The following is a 24,518-nucleotide window of genomic DNA, read 5'->3' on the forward strand; positions in this document are numbered from 1 at the left end:
TCATTAAAAAGCTTATACTGACTACTAAATACAATTTTATATTGACAGGAATGCTTACAATCATCATATTTCCAATTTTCCACCTGTGTTTGAATGAAACATTTGTACTTTGTACAGGGTGGGCCATTTATATGGATACACGTAATAACAGGGGAATGGTTGGTGATATGAGGGTGGCTGTAGCTCAGGTGGCAGAGCAGGTCAGCCACTAATCAGAAGGTCGGTGGTTCGATCCCAGGCTGCCTCCGGGCTGCATGCCAAATATCCTTGGTCAAGATACTAACCCCGTGTTTGCCTACTGGTGGTGGTCAGAGGGCCCGGTGGCGCCAGTGTCCGGCAGCCTAGCCTCTGTCAGTGCGCCCCAGGGCAGCTGTGGCTAAATCACCAACCATTCCCCTGTTATTACGTGTATGTAGCTGCCATCACCAGTGTGTGAATGGGTGACTGACTGAATGTAGTGTGAAGCGCTTTGGGGTCCTTAGGGACTAGAATAGCGCTTTACAAATGCAGGCCATTTACCATTAAAGTCCTGTTTGTGGCACATTAGTATATGTGAGGGGGCAAACTCCTCAAGATGGGTGGTGACCATTTAGAAGTCAGCCATCTTGGACACAACTGTTTTTTCAATAGGAAGAGGGCCATGTGACACATCAGACTTATTGGTAATGTCACAAGAAAAACAATGGTGTGCTTGGTTTCAGCGTAACTTTAAATAAATAAATAAATGGTTTTTTTGGTTTGTTTGTTTTTTGTTTCTTGCTCACAAAATTGTAAAAACAAGAACAAAAAAGAAGACTTTGCATTCATCAGATCCTGTACAACGTTTAAAAAATAATTAGCACCAATTTCACTTATTTACACAGATTTTTAGTCATATACTGTAACATAGATTGTAAACTTTGAGAGTGCATCGGTGTCAAACTCTGGCCCATGGGCCAAATTTGCCCCGCAGCCTAATTACATTTGGCCCGCTAAGCCATACCAAATTCCTATTAGAGCTGGCCTACTGGTATTATACAGCTAATATATATATTGTTTAGTATTAAGCTTTGTTTATTCAGTTTTTCAGCAAAACATGTCCATAAGAAAAGATTCATTCTTATATCTGAAGGAATAAATATATTTCAATAAATATTAACGTTAGACCGCGACTTTGTTCCAGTTTTGAATTTTGGCCCACTGTGTATTTGAGTTTGACACCCCTGCTGTAGTGCATAAAATTTAGGTGGATTCTTCAAACAAATCAATAATAAATATTTTAATAAAAGTAAATAATTTTGTAATTCTTTATGCCACAGTCGACGCAGCTATTACCAAAATCAAAGACAACAATCATGATACAGTGTTGATGCAGGGACAGTAAATGAAACACACACACACACACACACACACTCTGAGCCATTTCTAAACTGTTATTTTAACATTAATGTTTGTAAACCCTTCATGCATTTAAAATCATGTTTATTTAAATTTGCTGTAAAATGTAACCAGACAGTGAGAGAGGGAGAAATATGTGAATGATGCAGAGACAGATGAATGGATGAAGGAAAAGAGCGACGGATGTATGATTGCACTGATAAGAGGAATCATTTACCAGGGCAATTTGTCGACAAGGATCTGGGGATGTGTCAGTGCGTCAGCGCCTCGGTCGCTTTGATGGATGATGGAAGTTCACTGACTCAAGCAGCCTTTCTCTCTCCCTTTGCCTCACCCTTTGCTTCTCCCTCAGACTACGTCCCTACTCCTCCATTATTACAGCAGCACAGCAAAGTGTGTGTGTGTGTGTGTGTGTGTGTGTGTGTGTGTGTGTGTGTGTGTGTGTGTGTGTGTGCATCACTCGTGTTGTGAGCTACTGTCAAATAGGCCCCACCTCTTTATTAAAAACTGTATTTTGTGTGGCACAATGTGTGGAACAAGGGAAGATACTTTGACACAGTATACTGACCTTAAATTAAAGCTGCTGTTACTGGTTTAGGGATCGATGGTAACAGTACGGTTAAGGTTTAGACAAGTAGACATTACAGTTGTTTAGGGTTAAAAGTAAAACACATAACCAACAATATCCAAGGTCTTTCTTTCATTACTATATAACTGCAGGCTAAAATTTAAAGGTGAAAAGAAGTGTGTGTGCAGATTTAACCTCAACATAAGAAAAGGGAGGAAAAAAATCGCATGTCTCCAAATAGAAGAAGCAAACTCAAATCTATTGTAATGGTAACCTGATGCCTTTGCAGCAGTTTTTATCTTCATCTGTGTATGAAAAGAATCAAAGGAAACTCTGAAACCAAACACAGGCATCTTCCAGAATGATGCCTGTGTCTGGTTTTGCCGCTGCCACCTGCAGTTTGTCCTGCAGTGTCATAGTCCTGTTTTCACTCTGTGTAAATAACGTTTTGACTGCCTTGGTTTATGATCACCTGACACTCTTATCTGTCCGATTTTGATGGGTCAGCATTTTCTACCCTGTATTGCTGGTGCTCCTCGTCTCCTCGGGCGTCCTCAGCTGTGTCCTCCTGGGTGTGCACAGACCAGGGAGCAGAAGAAGGAGAAGAGCAGGTGTCAGGTGAAGCTCAGCTTGTTGTGGAAGTGGGGTCTCGCTGGTAAGCCATGCTGAGTGTTTCTGATTCCCTGTGCTCAGACAGCTTCCATGGAGGGGATGTTTTCTGCCAAACCCCTTCTTGGACATGCGAGGCCTGATTCTCTGAGACCGTGCTACCTCACGAGGGTCCATCCAGTTTCCCAGTGTTTGGCCCTCCACCAGGATTTAGGTCCTGAAGCTGGAGGATCTTCCCCCTCGCTTAGCATGGTGGTGTTTTATCTAAGGCTAATAAATTATTATTGCTGAACGATTTTATACTTTCCAAATATTAATTTTTTATTTCTTACTGAAATCTGAGCTGTGAGGCAGACTATTCATCCCTCATTGAACTTTTCCCGGATGGTTATTCCTTCATCACATGTGTGGTCATGGAGGAGGCCTCGCTGTGGTGTTTCGGGGCCAGGTCTCCTTTTTTTACCTTTGAACAGTGAACTACAATTCACTAGTCAACACAAGGGTTCCCAGAAGGATTTAGCAGAATTGAGCAGTTGGTGTTTGTCTCCTCCTTTGTTTAATGTCTAAATAGATTTTTCTTATCAAAGCTATTTTTTGATTGTGTAACAGGATGTATATGGTGATACCATAGTGAACCATCTGATGTATGCAGATGATTTAGTGATCTTCTCTCCATACAGTGCCGGCCTTAAACAGTTACTGAGGGTCTGCTCTCGATATGTTTTAGAGTTTGAAGAGTAATATTTTGATTGCCAGAAGTAGGGAAGACTTGTGTCTGTGTGGTACGGTTCTTAAAGTTATGAAATCTTAGGACATTATATATCTGATGATCTGTCTAATGATATGGACTCTTATAGACAATGCCACTTACTGTATGCACAGAGTAACATGCTGAGTCGTAAATGTGGTATGAGCCCCGCTCCACATGCAGACTGGGCTACACTGAATATCTGTGGAGAAGGCAGCATGTGGAGAGCCTTCATGTATATTTGTGATATTTTGGATTTTATTTCATTTGTTTTTCCCCTTCGTCTCTTGCTTTATTGAAGACATCTTTAATGCAGCTTTAATAAAGTGAACTAACTAAATGGTAAATTGACTGGTTCTTATATAGCGCTTTTCTATCCAGAGCAATCAAAGCACTTGCATTATTCACCCATTACATGATTTTCAATCATATATCTCTTTTAACCCCCAATATGCTTCTCAGCTTCCTGAATAGGTGACTGGACTCATTAAAATTTGGATCGCTGACAGCTTTCTCTGAATGAAGATTAAACAGAAGTACGTCTGTGTGCCTCGGACAGATTTGTGTAGTGAGAGTCCCCTCAGGTTGTTTGTTGAGTCGTCTGTCAGGAATCTCGGGGTAACTCTCAACTCTCACTATGGATCAAATCTCTGGTTCACTGTTGTCTTATCATCTAAGTTAACTACCATTGTGTCGTGCTCTGAACTGAACATGCTCTGAATCATTATTCATGCACTTCTTTCATCACATCATTGTTTACTCGTGTAACCAAAACTGCTGAGAACATCTGTAGGTTGACCACACCGCTGCTGCGAGGCTTCTGACCAAATCAGTGGTCAAATGTCAGTGTTGAAGAAAATACACTACTGTTCAAAGGTTTTAGAACAGCCCAGTTTTTCCAGTTATTTATCGCAATTCAAGTCGTTCAAGTGATGAACAGCTTGAAATGGTACAAAGGTAAGTGGGGAACTGCCAGAGGTTAAAAAAGAAGTAAGTTTGCCCAAAACTGAAACATAATGTACATTTCAGAATTACACAAAAAGGCCTTTTTCAGGGACAACATGGGTTAACAATTTAATCTGTTCTGCAGCAATGGAGGTTGCTCAAGCCTTGAAAGCTGGTGCTACTAATTCCTACAGGTGTTCCAACTTTTCTGGATTAATTGCAGCCCCATCTGTCTGCATAAAGCAGTGTTGAACACATTGTGGTACCAGACCCTCGTCAGCATCAGCTGAACAGTATCGTACTGCAGAAAGTAGTGTTGTTGCAGAAATGGTGAGAAAAAGGCAATTAACAATGGAAGAGAGACCGACCATCATAACACTTATAAATGTGGGTCTGTCCTACAGAGAGACTGCAAAGAAAGTCAAGGTGTCAGTGAGGCCAGTTTCCTTCTGCACTCAGAAACAAACTGTGACAGGAAGAGGTCTGCAAGCCTGAAACTGAATCAGAGGACAAGTTTCTGAGAGTTAACAGCTTGTGTGATGGCGGCTCACAGGACAACAGCTTCAAGCAGCTCAGTCGTGGTCGTAGTGAGAAAGTCTCAGTTTCAGCTGTGAAGAGAAGACTTCAAGCTGCAGGTTTGACAGTATGAGCTGCAGCAAGAAAGCTCGATGTCAGAATAAGACGAAGAGGCTTGGCCCTAGTCGTGGCACATACCAGACCAACTGACATGGATTGCCTGAGTTTAAGAATTTGATTGGACAGTTTAACATCACACATCGTCACAACACTAATAAACTGAAAATAAACTGGCATTTCTACAGCGCTTTTCTAATCTTAGTCAAAGTGCTTTAGATAACCTGTACATTCATCGAGCACATCGTCCTCTGGACTTGAGGACACTTCAAGGCTCCTGTACAAATCTTTTGACCATTGTTGACACTTTGGATACCTTTCAATGACGCCACCATGACTCAAAAATGAGTATGTTAAAAAACATCCACTCTTAATAATGTCTTTTCTGCCCTTATCCACACAGGGTAACCAAGAGGCCCCGGCTCCCCCTGAAGCTATGGCTCAACCTTTCCCACAAGCCCAGTATCCACCTCCTTCACAGAACGGGATTCCTGCTGAGTATGCTACACCCCACACCCACCCACCGGCTGACTACACGGGAACAAGCACAGTGGGCGAGCATACCCTAACACTATACACGGCGACACACACACAGAGTGAGCAGCCAGGAAACGACAGCAGCACTCCAGCTCTTACTACTAACACAGTATCGGTGAGTCTGTATTCACACATTCCTGTGCATTAGTTATCTTTTCTATCACAATGAGCTTCAGCTCGCGTATAAGACTTCATTCATTTCTGGTTAACATAACACTTGAAGCGTGGATTGTTCTTCTGCCTCGTAATCCATCATCACAGAGGTGCTCTTAGAGGCAGGACTTCAACACACAACACACAGAAAATCTGTGTTGCGCACACAAAAAAAAATCTAACCTGAAATTAAAATTAAAACTTTAACAATCCTGTTTTGCAGTGTGAGTCAGTGACTGGCTGCTCCTGTATGGGATTAGAACGAGGCCACCTTATCCCACAGTCCAGCCAATTATGCGATTCACATTCGTATATACGCAGCTAATCAACGTCGTTGTCTGGCTATGACAGCGTCCTTATGTGCCGACATCGATGTTTTAGCAAAGCGGCTGATGTGGAGTGAAGCCACGTTAATGACAACGTGTACAACCACTGGAGATGTGAGCAGGACAGACGGAACAACTGACGGACAAAGTGTGGACTTTATACCAGTTTTTAAATTGTTGATCGGCCGCGTAAAACCAGAGTTATGATAAAATATCTGCAATGTTTGTTTTTCTTCCTGAATACTGTCGTTGTTTATATTTACTGCAGGAAGAAACGGTAAAAACGAAAGCCTGTGAGCAAAAACAAACTCGGCGGTGCTTTGAGATGTGAGAGATTTGCGACGTTTAGCACAAATCTTGTGTAGTTAGTGTGCAGTTAGTGTGCAGTTAGTGTGTAGTTAGTGTGCAGTTAGTGTGTAGTTAGTGTGCAGTTAGTGTGCAGTTAGTGTGTAGTTAGTGTGTAGTTAGTGTGTAGTTAGTGTGCAGTTAGTGTGTAGTTAGTGTGCAGTTAGTGTGCAGTTAGTGTGTAGTTAGTGTGTAGTTAGTGTGCAGTTAGTGTGCAGTTAGTGTGTAGTTAGTGTGTAGTTAGTGTGTAGTGTAGTCAATAGTGTTGTTGTGTGTCAGAACAATGAAGCGACTGCTGAATGTTACAGGTGTTACAGCAGTGACACATCTGCTGCTGTCAGGCCTGCAGGTATCAGGCTGTTGTTCTCCTTCATCTCATAGTGGACAGAAATTATTCTTTGGAGTGAAACAAATAATTTGTGTGGCATCAGATTTGATGCAGAACAGCTGATTGTTCTGTAAATAGTTAAAAAAAAACGCTGCTGGTTGCATTTTAAAAAAATAGCTGCAAAAAACTTTGTTTGCATAACTCAGTTACTTTTTTGAAGAAGTAACTATATAATTAATTGCCCAACATTGGTCATTATATCCTGTATTTTGCAGACAAAGTTACAGACTCTCTCCCAGACCACAGACTCATAATACAAGTCAGAGCTTTATAAAAAAAGAAAAAATAAAGTTGTGTTTTCAAAATTGGAGTTCAAGTTATTTTTACTTCAAACAATGTTAACGTGCTACACAGGCCAATGACTAGATTTTTTTTTCACTGCAAGTGGGATAAAGCAGTTAATTAAAAGCAGTCTAACATAAATGCTGTAATTTGATTATTTTAATAAACCGTAACTTGGATGGATTAGATGCTGGCGTGACCACAGTGCACACGTCTGATGTTGCTCACAGTGGTCCAAGGGACGCTCAGGGAGTTTGTGTGTGAAAAATTAGAGGGAACATTGGTTATGAACTCTAGGCAGAGTGATCGTTTGTATATAAAAGTGAATGACAGTCTCATCTCCTGAACAGGAAATAAAGAATTTCATTAGTTAAGAAGCAATGCTTTTGTCCATGGAGTCAACCTGAAGGCAAAGCCAGCTAGCCAATGATGTAACCATTAACAGTCAACACAACCAAGTGAAGCTGATAACCAAGGTACATGAGAATGGACGTAAGGTTTAGACATCTGTAGTACGCTGTCTGGTATACACCCCATGGTTCAATGGCTTGTAACTGTAATAAATGTTTAGATCTCACATTGTTGTGGAGGTATTTGGTCCACGCTCCTTAATATCACTGAATTCAAACAGGAGGATTTCTGGACTTGGCCATTGCAACCCTTTGTTTCTTTTCTTTATCATTGTGAAGAGCTGCTGCTGTTCTTTAGATCATTGTCTTGTTGCATGATCGAATTTGGAAAAAGTTTTAGCTGTCAGCTTCACATTTGGCTCTAGAATACTTTGGTATACAGTTGAATTCATGGCCAGGATCATAAGCCCCAAGGCTCTGATACTGTAATTGGTTGGAACGACCTGTTATAATCATTAAAAAGATTCATCTTTATAAATTGAAAATCTAAAGTATCGAGCAGCACGGTGGCACGGTGGTTAGCACTGTTGCCTCACAGCAAGAAGGTCCTGAGTTCAATTCCACCATCAGGCCGGGGTCTTTCTGTGTGGAGTTTGCGTGGGTTCTCTCCGTGTTTGCGTGGGTTCTCTCCGGGTACTCCAGCTTCCTCCCACCCTCCAAAGACATGCAGCTCATGGGGATAGGTTAACTGGATAATCCAAATTGCCACTAGGTGTGAATGTGCGAGTGAGTGTGAATGGTTGTCTGTCTCTGTGTGTTGGCCCTGCGACAGACTGGCGACCTGTCCAGGGTGTACCCTGCCTCTCGCCCTATGACAGCTGGGATAGGCTCCAGCGGAAGCGAATTGATGGATGGATAAAGTATTGATTTCCACAACCGGGTCTTTAGATGCAAGTTTGATATTTATTTAAGCAGAGCCAAAGCATGTGCTAAAGAAGATATTAAAAACGTCTTGACACTGCACTTTTCTCTCCACTACATAATACGGACTGGCATAGCTAGACAAACAAAAAATAATTTCCCCCAGGGATCAATAAAGTATTCTGATTCTGATTCTGAAACATATCTTTTTAGATGATAAATCCCAGAGTGCTTATGTACTTATTTATGCTAGGTGTATTTCCCTAAATGTATCACCACTTATCTCAGAGCAGTGAAAGCAAAGCCAGTGGCAACTTGTCTAGCATACTAGTTTCCCATCACAGACCAAACACTCACATTGATGCAAACAGCCAGAAAAGGCTGCTGAGAGCTTTTGTTAGTGGAACAAACATCCACATGAAATGTGCTCTATCCTACAAATTCTGGTGGAATAAAGAGGAGAGTCGAGCACACTGCTAGAGGCACCAGCCAACTGAGACCACAAGATGGTAGTAATTCAAGAATACGGTAAACGAGCAGCGAGAGAAGCTACTGGACAATATGTCGTTTGAGATGGAATGAGAGAGATGACTGTCACTTTGGATTTAACCGATATCTGTTTTTAGATCTCACTGAACTAGCACTGCTTGCCATTAAACCCTGATGTGAAAAAAAGTCAACATAAAACGTAAAGATGACTTCAATTTTGCTGTTTTCACAACATATGTAAATATATGTAATGTAAAAGTAAATGCATGCAAAACAATAGCTAGTCACACATAAACACACACACAGATAGACTGGTGTCTCTATAAGCCATGTGCTGCATTTCAGCACAGACCTCCAAACATACACACATTCATGCAGTACTAAGGAAGTCCACACTATAGTTATGCACCACCACTTCCCACTGGTTACACAAGCAAATATTCAGGCCACTAAGCCTGGAGCATGGTGAGAAATGGTGTTAATATAAGGACAGTGCTGGCAGGATTGGGAAGAAATACACTCAAGGTTAGACATAGAAATACCAACCTTATACCAAAACTTTGCTACCTTTATTGTCAAAGATGTATTACAATGACTTACATTTTTGAAAAATGTAATGAAATGTTTTTGTTAAACCCGTTAAACAAAAGGTGGAAGTCTGCTCTCTATTGATTGTTTTACTTTTGCGAAAGAACATTGGACGAGGTGTTTAGGTATACAAAGCCCAGGTATTGGTGTGTGTTTGGATGAATGAGGCTTGTAGTTAAAAGCACTTTGACTGCTCAGAGTAGAAAAACCATATATAAATATTAACTGAAACATAACAGATAATGTACACACTTGATATTTTTGAATTGGCATATTTCAGGTGACAAGGTTCTGAAAGACTCAGGCATCCTCTCATTCTCCAAGATTGTGTTAAACAATCTGGTCAAAAAGTCCACTGCCTCTCTCCTAGACATCTCCATAACTCCACAGGTATGTCATCTGGACCGACTACCTTTCCACACTTCCTGATTCACTCCATTCATTCTCCTCTCCATCTCATTTTACTCATTCATCATCTCCTCAAAGGATGTGTTCTGTCTTCTCAACTCACTCTTGTCATTTTTTCACTATCTAGTGTCTTTAGTAGGGATGGGTATCGTTTAGGTTTTATCCGATACCGGTGCCAAACCGGTACTTTTGAAACGGTGCCGGTGCTTAAACGGTGCTCAAACCGGTGCTTAAAGAATGGAGAACACAAAATTGGTCCAAAAACCTCTCATGTTCAGCTGTTTTTTTGTAAAAAGATAACAATGTTAGCCTTTTCTGCAGCTATGGGGCATATATGGTATCACTCTTGGCTGGAAGCAGTGCTTAATCAATGGAAAAAACACTAACTTTGTCCAAACACCTCTCATGTTTAGCTGTTTCCCTCTTTTTCTTTGGTCATTTTAGCCTTTTTGGCCAGGGTGAAGGGAACATCTGTTCTATTGGTGGGTGAAGGGAACATGTTCTTGTTCTATTGTTTATGGTTACGTTACTTTTAACTGTTATCTTGAATGTTGTGTTTACGCCGTGGTGCAGCGTCACTGACAGTTGTTGTTTTGTAGAGAGAGTGCTGTACCATGAGTGACTTCTGTTGTGCTGTTGTTGAACCTTGAGGCACATTGTAGCACGGCAAGTGTTTTAATAAGGAGCTCCCCCTACCAGCTTGGGGTTAAATAACAAGCTCAATCTCTCTCTGTGAGCTTTTTTGATAAGATTTCTCTGCATGCCACAATGTAAAACATTGCAATTATATATTTTGAAAAAGAAATGTAGAGGTAGGAATTGCAATTAATATAAATAACATGACGCTAAGCATCGGCCAATGAATGTGAACTAACAACAAGGTCGCGGGTAATGCTGCGACCGTAGGAAAAAAACCCTAATATGAAGGTATTTTACTGTGCATTTTACAGTAATGTTCTGTTCGTCTAGAATATCATTAAAGTTACATAAATAGACTTTGGCTTCACATTTTGAATGTAAATTAACGTTAAATCACTGTAATGTAATACAACATAATTGTCATGATTACTAAATGTATCTGTCTGTACATATGCATATTTAGATTGTTAAAATACATTCACAAATGTATCATGATCTCACAAATATCTGTCCGTTATTTGAAAGATCGAATTCAAATGTAATGCTATGGAAAAGTATATAACATGATCCCTATAAGCTTGTGTTACATCACATAAGTATTATTATCGCTGCTAGTTAGGCCGTTCGTGGCTCAAGAGTTGGCAGTTCGCCTTGTGATCAGAAGACTGCCGGTTCAAGCCCCGGCTCGGACACTCTCCGTCGTTGTGTCCGTGGTCAGGACTCTTCACCTACCGACTACTAGTGATGGCCAAAGGGGCCGATGGTGTGATATGGCAGCCTCGCCTGTCAGTCTGTCCCAGGGCATGCAATCAATTATTATTCAAACCAACTGTTAACTGTATATTTCTGTACATTTACGTATTATGATTCATATTTCCACATTCATTGACCTTGTTTATAGGTAATTTCATTGTTTGATCGCGTAAAAATGTTCCTAATTTAATGTCTAAAAGCACTTGGAAAAGGCACAATCCCATGTCAAATTAGCACAACAAACTCTATTTTCATTACTGAAAATAACCGTATTTTTATGGGAAAGTTATTTTCTGTTATTTCACGGTCGTATTTTGGCGCCCCAGCTGCCAGAAGATTGCCATTGTTTTACGATGTTTTTTGTAACAGTGTAGTTCACCTTACATGCATTAATGTAATAACGTGGTTAGCCTACTCAACGTAAATTACTCAACAACATTAAGCTACTCACGCAGAGAAGAACGGCTGCTGCTGCATCATCATCCGTCATCATGTCTGCTAGACTGGCAGGGCTAGGGGCCAGGACTCTCCTCTTCGGGTTTTTGGGGGATGTTGCTAACTCCGGGTCCGATAACTGGCACCACACCCGCAGTAGATGTGCTCAGTGTGAGGTCTCGCAGCAAGCTATCAAATACGGCGCATTTCTCGGCTTTAAAAAAAAAAACGCTATGCGTCGCCAGGTGTTTCATCGGATTTGAGGTGTTACCTCCTTTGACAGTATCACAGTATCAGCTTAAAGCACTTGTTGCTGCTGAGTTTGCATCTTTTGCTGTGAAGTACAGCCAGACTTTGACCGCTTCGCCTTGGGCATTTTTAATCTGTAGCTCTGCTCTAACAGAACGTACGTACCTGGGCCCGCCTACTACGCTTGCAAAGGTATAATGATTGGCTAGATCCAAAGTGTATGACATCTCAGGAAAAAAAAGCACCGAAATAAAGCACCGAAATGTGCGCTGCTTTTCAGTCTGGTTACTACCGTTTATGATAGAACCGGTGCCATCATGGTACCCATCCCTAGTCTTTAGCATTTCTTCCTTAACCACCCTGACCTTCACATCCCCTACAGCTTGGTCTTTCTGTCAAGCCAATCATTAAAAACCTTTTTGTCCTTCCTTTTGTGAGTGTGGGCGCTTCCTCTCTTTGCTCTTTAAATGCTTTGCTTCTTTTATTGATTTTTATAGATTTTTATTCTGATTTTTTTCCCTTTTTTCCGTATGAGCTTACCTGCGATAGCTTCTGGACACTTATAGATCATTAGGACTAAAGTGTTCTTAACAGAAACAGCAACATTTTTATAGTTACCTTATCCTCAGCGCTCCGTGTGTCTGTGACCTACACAAAGCTGAAGCCTGATTATAGCATCTGGGCACCGAGCTAACCGCTAGGCTAACTAGCAACAAGACCCCCCCCCCCCCCCTCCACTGATGACTACCACAGCCTCCTGCAGAAGATTGCAGTACTGGAGACAAAAATTCATCACTTAGAAGTAAACGTGGAGGTAAATGGACTGTGTGGAAATGAAACAACCTTGCCTTTGACTCAAAACAATGGCGATGAGCAAGCTAGTACACAGCTAAGGAGCACAGATAACATGACCAAGAAAGTAGACTCTGTGCATTATTATAAATCCTCAAGCGATAATCCCCCCTTGGACTGTCTTGGTGCAAAACCAAGACATAAATCATGTCTCCTGGAAGGGGGAGGACGTATCACAGGCAGGGCACAGCGAGCTGAAATCTCTGAAACCGACTGGCCTTCACTTCCTACGAGACAGAGAAGCTCTTCTAGAGGAAACAGGACTGGACAACCGTGAATAGGAAGGTTAACAACAAACCTCCAAATCAACTGAATGTGAAACTGCAGAACAGATTTGCTCCACTATCAAAGGACAATGGATCTATATCGGACAACCATCCATCTAAAAGCAGCGAAGTAAGGTCTGAAAATCTGTTGAAAAGTAAAAGGCCACAGGGAACGCTAAAGGCTAGGCCTGAAACGCTGATTGTGGGTGACTCTGCCGTAAAGGATGTACAAAGCATGTGCGGTAAGAACACTAAAGTCCTCTGCTTTCCTAACGATATGGTCAACAACCTGAAGGAGAGAATTCTTCAAATTGCAGATGAATATCCAACTGTGACAAACATTGTTCTGCATACAGGGTCAAACGATGTGTCCAAACAACAGTCGGAGGTTCTGAAACGGGACTTTACTGGATTATTAAACACTGTAAACTCTCTGAATGCAGCTGTATTCATCAGTGGGCCTGTACCGCCCGTCAGAGGAGGAGACGAGAGATTCAGCAGGTTGTTTACACTGAATAAATGGCTTATATCAGCATGTGCCGACCACTCAGTGCATTTTATCAACAACTTTAATATTTTTTGGGAACGCAGGCATCTGTTTAAAGCAAATGGATTTAATTTTAACAACTCAGGGGTGAAACTGTTCACCTCCAACTTGTTTTATTCCATACGTCATCCATCTGTGCTTGGTGCCAAGGCTGAGACAAACAAGGAGTTATCTCATAAGGAGGAACAAACAGTACTCCAAGAACAGACAAAGGCCAGCAGAAACCTTGAGGAGGAGCTCCATCTGCCCCCACAGAAAGGAGAGACATCTGAGGCAAGAAGATGGGTCCCTATTTGCCTTCAACTCTCTCAACAACACCAACGACCAGCACCAGGGACCACGACCTTCCCCAGTCCCCCAAACCCCTGAGAGGCCATCAGGCAGAAGCTGAAACAGGAAGCTCCAACCCGGAGGGCGGTGCACTATTGGACGGACCAATCGGAGTCTGCGCTGCGGGACTGTTTTGATCACGCGGAATGGGAAATGTTTCACGTGGCTGCTAGGGACATTGATGAATACACAGACTCAGTCTGCGGATTTATCAGGAAATGCGTGGAAGATGTCGTCCCATTCAGAACAGTTAAATCCTTCCCAAATCAAAAACCCTGGATTAACGGAGATGTTCGCGCGGCACTGGCAGCACGGAGCACCGCCTTTGCCTCCGCGAACACATTGGACTACAGACACGCACATTACCAACTCCGGAAGACGATCAAAGCAGCCAAACGTGAGTACAGGGACAGGGTGGAGCAACAGTTTGACAACCCTCGGAGTATGTGGCAGGGACTAAACACGATCACAGACTTTAGAGGGAAAACCAGCACACCGCAGACCACGGCCTCTCTGTGTGAGGATCTAAACGTATTCTACGCTAGATTCGACACAGCGAACACCATGAGACCGGACAGTGTGCGCACCGCGGATGACGTCAGTGCGCACACTGTGTCTGAGGAGGATGTGCGGAAGTGCTTCAGGAAGGTGAACGCACGCAAAGCTACTGGTCCGGACGGGATTCCCGGCCGCGTCCTCAAGTCATGCGCGGCTCAGCTGGCTGGAGTGTTCACGCACATCTTCAACCTTTCCCTCTCTCTGTCTGTAGTCCCAGCCTGCTTCAAAATGGCCACCATCGTCCCTGTACCCAAATCCTCCACCATCTCCTCATTGAACGACTGGCGACCTGTAGCCCTGACCCCCATCGTAAGCAAATGCTTCGAGAAGCTGGTCAGGGACTTCATCTGCTCTGCACTACCCGACTCACTGGACCCTCTACAGTTCGCATACCGCCACAACAGGTCCACTGATGATGCCATAGCCCTGACACTACACACTGCCCTGTCACACCTGGAGAAGAGAGACACGTATGTGAGAATGCTGTTTGTAGATTACAGCTCAGCATTCAATACCATCGTTCCCTCGAAGCTGGACAGGAAACTGCAGGATCTAGGACTGAGCAGCTCCCTCTGCAGCTGGATCCTTAGCTTCCTGTCTGACAGACGCCAAGTGGTCAGACTGGGCAGCATCACCTCATCCCCCGTCACACTGAACACTGGTGCTCCACAGGGGTGTGTACTGAGCCCTCTCCTGTACTCACTCTATACCTACGACTGCACAGCCACTAACAACTCCAACATCATTGTGAAGTTTGCGGACGACACTACAGTGGTGGGTCTTATCACCAACAGTGATGAGACAGCTTACAGGGAGGAGGTCAGCGCCCTGACCCACTGGTGTCAAGACAACCATCTCACCCTCAACGTTGCAAAGACAAAGGAGTTGATAGTGGACTTCCGGAGGTGCAGAGAAGTACACACCCCCATCACCATCAACGGCGCTGCTGTGGAGAGAGTGAGCAGCTTCCGGTTCCTTGGTGTACATCTGGCTGAGGATCTTACGTGGTCAGTACACACAAACAAAACAGTGAAGAAGGCGCAGCAGCGCCTCTTCTTTCTCAGGAGACTGAAAAGATTCGGCATGAGCCCCCGCATCCTCAGGACCTTCTATCACTGTGCCATTGAGAGCATCCTCACTGGATGCATCACCACCTGGTATGGCAACAGCACCGCCTACAACCGCAAAGCTCTCCAGCGAGTAGTGCGGTGCTCTGAACGGATAATTGGAGGTGAGCTTCCCTCCCTCCAAGACATCTACAGGAAGCGGTGCCTGAGGAAAGCGGGGAGGATCATCAAGGACTCCAGTCACCCCAGCCATAAACTGTTCAGACTGCTTCCATCAGGAAGGAGGTTCTGCAGCATCCGGTCCCGTACCAGCAGACTGAGAGACAGCTTCTTCCACCAGGCCATCAGACTGCTGAACACGTCATAGACACCTCAGCTTCACTACTGGAACTTTAACATTATGCACTCCATACTGTACAGTAATGCCACTGTTTTGCACATATTCAACTCTGTATATTTTATTTTATTTATTTTATATATTCTATTCATTGTTTACTCTATTTAATTTGTAAAATATGTGTACACACACACACACACACACACACACACACACACACACACGTAGAAAAATATTTAGTATACACATCCAGAAATGCATATACTATTATATATTGTACATATATTTATTAGTTTCAGATGTAGCCATTCTTGTATTTTGCACAACTCTGTTGCTTGTGAAGCTCGCACACAAGAATTTCACTCACATGTGCTGTACCAATGTACCTGCACATGTGATGCGACAATAAAAGTGATTTGATTTGATTTGATTTGATTTGATTTGACCCTCCTCCCCCTCCCTTTCTCCCTCCTCCCCACACCTGAAATTCACTGAGGAGATGATGGAGCGGGTCAGTGCTGGGCTCAGATCTACCCCCCGGCCCAATCCCTTTTTGTCCCTCATAAACCCCCCACCAGAGCGGCCAAAGGTTCGCTATCAAGCCCCACCCTCAACAGAGCAATCGAAGTCACATTGCCCAGCCTTAGTTCCTCTTCATGCCCTGTCTCCGCAGTCTGATGTGTGATGTGTGGAGGGTCCGGGCTGTGAGGATTATGGCAGTGGTGACTTTTCCCAGGAGAAGCTGGGACCCTGTTTACTAGAAGGTTTTAAAATTTCTGTACTTTTAGGTGACAGGAGACATGTGGCCTGGTCAAAACACAGAGAGCTGCACTCTAAAAGATCTTTAAATATAGTAAACATACCCTGTGTGCCACAGACTGCTCCCAAACAAGAGGGGGCAAATAATACCTCTAAAACACTTAAGTTGGCTTTATTAAACGTTAGATCTTTAGCTGGGAAAACATTTTTAATTAATGATTTAATCACTGAGCACAGCCTTGATTTTATGTTTTTAAATGAAACTTGGTTGGACCAAAGTAACAGTGGAGCTGTTCTCATCGAGACGACCCCTCCTACAGTTTTATCAGTGAGGCCAGGGTGAGCAGGAGAGGAGGGGGGGTCGCTGTCTTATTTAATGAATCATTTCAATGTAAGCAGCTATCTCCTGGAAGTTTTCAGTCTTTTGAATATGTGGCTTTACAGCTGAAGGCCCCATCCAAAGTTGTGTTTCTTAATGTTTACAGGCCTCCCAAATACTGCACAGACTTTTTTAATGACTTCAGTGAACTGCTGTCTGTGATCTGTGTTGATTTCGACTGTGTACACTGTTAAAAAAAATTCCGTTATAAAACGGAAAAAGTGCTGGTAATTAATTACCAGCACTTTTTCCGTTATTGTACGGGCACTTCCGTAAACCTTAAAACGGATATTTCTGTAGATTTACCCGAGTTTTTCTGTACCATTGACGGACATTTCCGTCAAACCTAAAATGGAAAATTCTGTATTTTCCATAAATTTCGGCGTTATTGCACAGACAATTCCGTAAACCCTATAACAGATATTTCCGTAGATTTACCTGACTTTTTCTTTACCATTTACGGACAGTTCCATCAAACCTAAAATGGAATATTCCGTATTATTTAAGTACTCAATCCATACCATTTACGGACACTTCAGTCATCCTAAAATGTTTAATTCTGTACCATTCTCTATACCGTTTACCATCAATAAAGCACAAATGTAGAATCACAGCAATTATTTATTTCCTTTAACAGCTGCCAGTGCTTTAAAGTGATTTCACTTTTTGTGGTGAATGATTTGCAATATTTACATTACAACCATTAAAACATTCAGAACATCACCTTCACATTCAGAGAAATTTTACATACATAAACCAGCTGTTCTCTCAAAGAAATACAGCCATGTCCTTTAACAGGGAGATGCCAAATCTAGCAACTTTTTAGCATCCACAGGCTGACAGGCATTAATAACAAATTGATTTGTTAAAGACAATGACAAAATAAGACAATAAAACTGCCAGCATTGCAGTTGCTGTCTCACCTGTCAGTGCAAAATGAGGAGCCCCCTCCAGGAGGATGCAGAAACCTACACCTCCAACTCCACATATCACACCGACAGGCAGAGCTCTGCAACCAGTGGCTGACCTTTCTACAAAAAACAAATAGAACATTAGAAGTATTACATTATACAACTTTTCTATAAAACATCAGTGCAGCAATAACAACCATGACCTTAGAAGGATGACTGTGCAACATGCCATAAAGAGATTTTTAAAACTCTTAAAACAACTTAAAACTAAAAAAAAATTTAAAACTTACACCTCCAACTCCACAATGACAGGAAAAGCTTAACTGGAATGACAAATATCACCCACCTTCCCTCCCCCTTAACATGGGGGATTTGAAACTGCAGCATGTGTGTTGTGGGCATCTAGTTAAAACATCTGAACTCACCTAATACTGTAAAAATCTGTATTTCTACTCCCAAGCCCCATGTTTTTGGATTTGCCTGTGTGTGTGTGTGTGTGTGTGTGTGTGTGTGTGTGTGTGTGTGTGTGTGTGTGTGTGTGTGTACATTCAGTCCAAAAAGGTATTTTCTGAGCTCTGAGAACAGCTCAAATGGCCCATTCAGATTCCTTCTGCTTGCATTCAAATTCCTTCAGCTGAGAAACCAGCTTGCACACCTGTGGAGGAATGAAGTGCCGTTTCTTCCCCTTCTTCTCTGCCTTGGAGCCTCGCTCAGGATTGACCCCAAAGAAAACTCTGAGGAAAAAAAACAAAACAATAGTGATATGCAGACAAAGTTTGCACGTGTAGTGTGGCTTGACAGGAGTGGAGCAGTTCAATAAAATCCTACATTTGTTTTCTTCACTATGCCCCTATGTGTGAACCTCTCTATCATTCTAGTTGACCATCTGTCTAGAACCCAATGTTGTTGTGGTGCTGGTGCCAGTGGCTAAGCTTATCTCTTCCTTTGTCTTTTCAAGACACATGCATTCACACTGCGCATATACAGAAATGTTTGCAAGGGCGAGAAGTCTGCTTATCACCAACACATGACAGCATGCATCCTCAATGTGTATGCAGGGATATTATAAATGCACAGAACACAGAAGGGGATAGAAAACACAGTTGACATTGTCCTATCAAAAGGTGTAACAGCACATTTGAACACGGACTGTCCTGGGGGTTATTCAAACATGGAGTGGAGAAACTGTGACATTCAGTGCACGTTACACATCAGTACAAGTATTAACATTTGGGCATGAATCCACTATGTAGTATTTTTTAAATTAATATGTTTAGTCTTTCCTTCGGGGGGGGGGGGGGGGGGGGGGGGTCCCTGAAACAACATATTTTGAGTTTGGGGTCTGCAGCCAAATAAATTTCAGTTTGTGTGTCTTTGACATGAAAAGGTTTGACCACCACTGACATAACCTGGTCTCAGGTGCTAATGGTTTTAAAGAGATAGCTCAAACGAATTTTGTGTGAACAAACCATTCTGAGAAAAATATGTTTTTGCTCCATTTCCCAACTAGAATCATGTTATGTTTGTTTTGTTATTGATTGACTTAGGACACTATTTAAAGCAGAAAGCATGTTACCTGCCCTTTAAAAAGATATGACACATTTATTCCAATAGTCTTCAACAGGGAGCTACAAAATCTCCGAACAAATCCATATTCAGGGGGATCATAAACCAATAACAGCTGATCTAAAAGCTCACAGCATGTGGCGACACATTTTGAGCTTGTACATCTCAGACAAACGGGTTTAGTGTAGATTGACAAAAAGCAGGTCAGGTGCAGAAAGGCACGGCAAAGTCACATTTACAAAGTATTTCCAAACAATGAGTGCTTACCTTTGCATGAATTCGAGAGTAAAAGCCATCTCCGGTGGGTATTGGACGTTGCAGACATAAAACATGGAGAAGACGTAGCTCAAGGCCACAATGGGAGAGGTGATGTGGTCATTGACAAGTAACCCATCAACAGCAATCTTGAATTGCTGGTCACCTTAAACACAGATAAAAACCATGTACCATTTACAAAAAAAAAAAAATCCTATATTTTAAGGCAAGCAAAAATTTCTTTAATAAATATGACACAACAACAGCTTATAACAACAGCTAACAACAGCTTGCTGGGATACAAAAAAAGATTTAACTACAAACCTCTGATTAGGATGCATGGGGTCACTGGGAGTTCGACTTCAGGATCTGCAGAGATCTGTTTTGGTGACAGACATGATACATGAATTAATGTTTCCAGTGCACACAAACCTGCTGGCAAATTGACTATCTGCTAGTGTCTTCATCAGACAGAGGTAGCCATTATGCACAAACATTAATGTAAATAGTTTATAGATAGAGAGTTTATAGAGAATATCAGCAGCACAATTAGGGGAATCTATACTTCCTACTGTGGTTGGTTACTTGGTTCACCACTGGATGCAAATAATTATCTTGCACACAGTTTAAAATCTACAACATCTACCTCTTTTTTGTGGAAGAGTTTATAAGAGTCTTCCTTGAAGTATTTTGAAATGCCACAGATGAGCTGTATTGGACCTTCGCCCGTCTTCATCCCTTTGGAGTCAAGGAAGTCATTGATCCCCTTTTCTTTTTTGGAAAGTTCCTGTTCAAGGTTCAAGGTGTTAATTTTGTACAAGTACATAAGACTAACACTAATTTTCGTTTGGAGCTATGGAGAGAATTTTGAAAAAAATAAAAATGAATTATTTCATTTTCATTTGCAACCTGTTCTGTTTTGATCTCAAATGTCCTGCTTTTTTGGTTGTCACTTCCTGATTTTTGGTCTCAAATCTATTCCATTTGATTGTTCATCCAAGTTATTCTATTTGATTGGTTGCCAGTTTATCTTTTTTGGTCTCAACTCTCTTTTTGGTTGCAAATCTTTTTTTGATTGATTAATAAAGACAAAATTCTCTCCATATGGAGCAGCACAGCACAATCATAATAATAACAATAAAAACACACCTGTGCCAGCTTGTTTTGTACAGAGAAGCCAAGGAGTTTAGATGCATGATCAAACAGGTGAGGAACTTCAAACAGGAACGGCCACTCGTCCTTTACAACGGCAATAGTGGTATCATCATCGTTGAGGATTTCACGCTGAATGGGATATGTTTCAGTCATCAATTTTCGAACAGATGACTCCTAAAGATACAGTGGGGCAAAAAAGTATTTAGTCAGCCACCGATTGTGCAAGTTCCCCCACCTAAAATGATGACAGAGGTCAGTAATTTGCACCAGAGGTACACTTCAACTGTGAGAGACAGAATGTGAAACAAAAATCCATGAATCCACATGGTAGGATTTGTAAAGAATTTATTCGTAAATCAGGGTGGAAAATAAGTATTTGGTCAATAACAAAAATACAACTCAATACTTTGTAACATAACCTTTGTTGGCAATAACAGAGGTCAAACGTTTACTATAGGTCTTTACCAGGTTTGCACACACAGTAGCTGGTATTTTGGCCCATTCCTCCATGCAGATCTTCTCGAGAGCAGTGATGTTTTGGGGCTGTCGCCGAGCAACACGGACTTTCAACTCCCGCCACAGATTTTCTATGGGGTTGAGGTCTGGAGACTGGCTAGGCCACTCCAGGACTTTCAAATGCTTCTTACGGAGCCACTCCTTTGTTGCCCGGGCGGTGTGTTTTGGATTATTGTCATGTTGGAAGACCCAGCCTCGTTTCATCTTCAAAGTTCTCACTGATGGAAGGAGGTTTTGGCTCAAAATCTCACGATACATGGCCCCATTCATTCTGTCCTTAACACGGATCAGTCGTCCTGTCCCCTTGGCAGAAAAACAGCCCCATAGCATGATGTTTCCACCCCCATGCTTCACAGTAGGTATGGTGTTCTTGGGATGCAACTCAGTATTCTTCTTCCTCCAAACACGACGAGTTGAGTTTATACCAAAAAGTTCTACTTTGGTTTCATCTGACCACATGACATTCTCCCAATCCTCTGCTGTATCATCCATGTGCTCTCTGGCAAACTTCAGACGGGCCTGGACATGCACTGGCTTCAGCAGCGGAACACGTCTGGCACTGCGGGATTTGATTCCCTGCCGTTGTAGTGTGTTACTGATGGTGACCTTTGTTACTTTGGTCCCAGCTCTCTGCAGGTCATTCACCAGGTCCCCCCGTGTGGTTCTGGGATCTTTGCTCACCGTTCTCATGATCATTTTGACCCCACGGGATGAGATCTTGCGTGGAGCCCCAGATCGAAGGAGATTATCAGTGGTCTTGTATGTCTTCCATTTTCTGATGATTGCTCCCACAGTTGATTTTTTCACACCAAGCTGCTTGCCTATTGTAGATTCACTCTTCCCAGTCTGGTGCAGGTCTACAATACTTTTCCTGGTGTCCTTTGAAAGCTCTTTGGTCTTGGCCATGGCGGAGTTTGGAGTCTGACTGTTTGAGGCTGTGGACAGGTGTCTTTTATACAGATGATGAGTTCAAACAGGTGCCATTCATACAGGTAACGAGTGGGGGACAGAAAAGCTTCTTACAGAAGACGTTACAGGTCTGTGAGAGCCAGAGATTTTCCTTGTTTGAGGTGACCAAATACTTATTTTCCACCCTGATTTACGGATAAATTCTTTACAAATCCTACCATGTGGATTCATGGATTTTTTTTTCACATTCTGTCTCTCACAGTTGAAGTGTACCTCTGGTGCAAATTACTGACCTCTGTCATCATTTTAGGTGGGGGAACTTGCACAATCGGTGGCTGACTAAATACTTTTTTGCCCCACTGTATGAGGCAGTTAGACATACAGTCGAACAGTTAGTCAAACTAACCAATTAAAATAATAAAACAGGGTATCAATTTCAATTGACTATGGGCATAGTGATCTACAGACGATCTACAATTTCACAATGTGTCCTAAATTGTACTTGGACCCAGACCTTATCGCATTACTCCTGCTATATACTATTGCTGTGTGAATGGTTGTATGTCTAGATGGTGGACTGTAGGAACCGAATTGCCCTTCGAGGATTAATAAAGCTTTCTGTATCTGTAATGGATGATTGCAGACCCACCTGAAGATCCTGGGTTTGAAAGGCACGTTTCAACTCATCTCGTTTAGACAGCAGGTCTTCTCTACACACGGCCCCCTCAATGATTGGATCCCACGCCACACATCCATACAGATCTGAATTCCTGGGCCTTTTCTTTGTTGAATTTTCACCCCCTGCTTGCCTCTTCAGTGAGCTTTGTGGCCTCTTCATATTTTTAATTCTGTGTTCCAGCTGACGAAAGAGAGTTTCAGAACCATCCTTTTGCAAAAGGTTTGTTTCCAAACGGCTCTGTCAGCTTGAAGGAGGCAGGATATTGTCCTACAGTCATACTGGCGAGTTCCCTCAGCTTTTGTCTACCAGGTCTTCCTGGGTGTTTATGGAGGTAATCTTCAGCGACGATCCGAACCATCTCTCGTCTGTCTTTCCCCATTATGTACTTTTTTCACGTAACTCATCCATGACTTTTGAGGGAAATTTGTGACATGGTACAGAATATGTGTCTTGGGATGGGGAGTCGGCTGTCTCAGGTGGTGTTGAGGGCAGCTGAAACCTCTGTGGTTCAGGTGTTGATGAGGCGCCAGGCCGGGTGAACTGCGGTGGAGTTTGTGAATCTATGGATGACATGACAAACATCTCCATAAATTAAACACATCACAATTGTTGCAAATCAATTAATACATTGGTCCTCAATGTCCAGTTTGGGTCAACCAGGAATACAAATGGACCTAATTATGAAAACCAATTATAGAGTAATTATTGCCATGTACAGCTGATGGCAACTTTTTTTTTGCATTTTTGGAATAAACCTTTGTAGTTTCAGAAAACTTGCATTAAAACAGAGGGGCAAAAACTCACCTGCTTCCAATGCTTTGACAGCTCTGACGAATCTTTTGCACTGAATGAATGGCAGAGTGTCTTTAATGTCCTCCAGGTCCACAAGGCTCAGGTCATCTACAGAGAGAACTCCTAATTCCTCCAGTTTAGCCATGAGTGTATCCATCTGATCGCTACTGAGCGATGGCATTGCTTTCTTGACATAGTTTTTCACAAGTTCCATGTTGGTGTGTGTTTAAGAGGAATGAGCCACCGAGTACCTCTCTGGTAAGAATAAAGTGGATGATAATCATCAAGTTTGTTCAAATCATGGCAACTGAACAGGTCAGAAGCATTTTCATCAAGTTCATAGAGTCCAAGCTCAGGTATCCAGCTGGCAGTTTTCCCTCGAAGCAAAAGTAGGACAGTAGTTTCATTTTTTACAAAAATGCTTGCTATTTGTCCTAACTGCAGTAGTCCTTTTGCGTAGCTCAGTAAGACCAGCATTCTATTTGCATATGTAGTGCCTTTAACCTGCACACTCTCTGTGACAACTGAGTTACTTGAGTTCAAATCAAATTCTCCAACCACTGTCTTTATGTTCTGGTCATAGAGCTCTGGGTAGAACCGTGTTGAGTCTGAGACATGAACCTGGGAACGAAACAAGGTACCACAAGACTGATAAGCCTGAAGCAACTGGTGCCGTTCAGCCAGAGACTTGGTTACATTTATGAAGTTCTTACTTGCCCTAATGCACCTTTTAAAATAAGAATGTTTTGATTCAAAGCGCATTGTCCAAGTATATATGAGTGGGCCAAATTGTAAAGTCAAGTGTGCATAGTGAAGCAGATAGTGGTGTTTTGGTCTAAGTTGAACTCTTGGAAACAGCTCTTGCCTCAATTCCACATACAGTTCAATCAGTCCCTT

At 42.3% G+C, this 24,518-nt stretch overlaps 1 protein-coding gene and 1 pseudogene across 1 annotated transcript in view; one reads left to right on the top strand and one right to left on the bottom strand.

Annotated features, from left to right (window-relative positions):
- Positions 1-24,518, top strand: part of LOC146626096 (RNA binding protein fox-1 homolog 3-like) — a 171,604-nt gene that overhangs the window by 63,651 nt on the left and 83,435 nt on the right. Inside the window, exon 2 of the mRNA XM_085361150.1 lies at positions 5,284-5,532. Within this exon, the coding sequence (XP_085217276.1) occupies positions 5,284-5,532 (249 nt within the window). The remainder of the gene's footprint in view (positions 1-5,283; positions 5,533-24,518) is intronic.
- On the bottom strand, positions 18,336-23,835 carry LOC146626097 (uncharacterized; annotated as a pseudogene).

This window comes from Diplotaxodon limnothrissa, linkage group LG8, assembly GCF_057381915.1.
Source record: "Diplotaxodon limnothrissa isolate DT_005_m linkage group LG8, D_limnothrissa_male_GT1.1, whole genome shotgun sequence".
Classification (NCBI taxonomy): Eukaryota; Metazoa; Chordata; class Actinopteri; order Cichliformes; family Cichlidae; genus Diplotaxodon; species Diplotaxodon limnothrissa.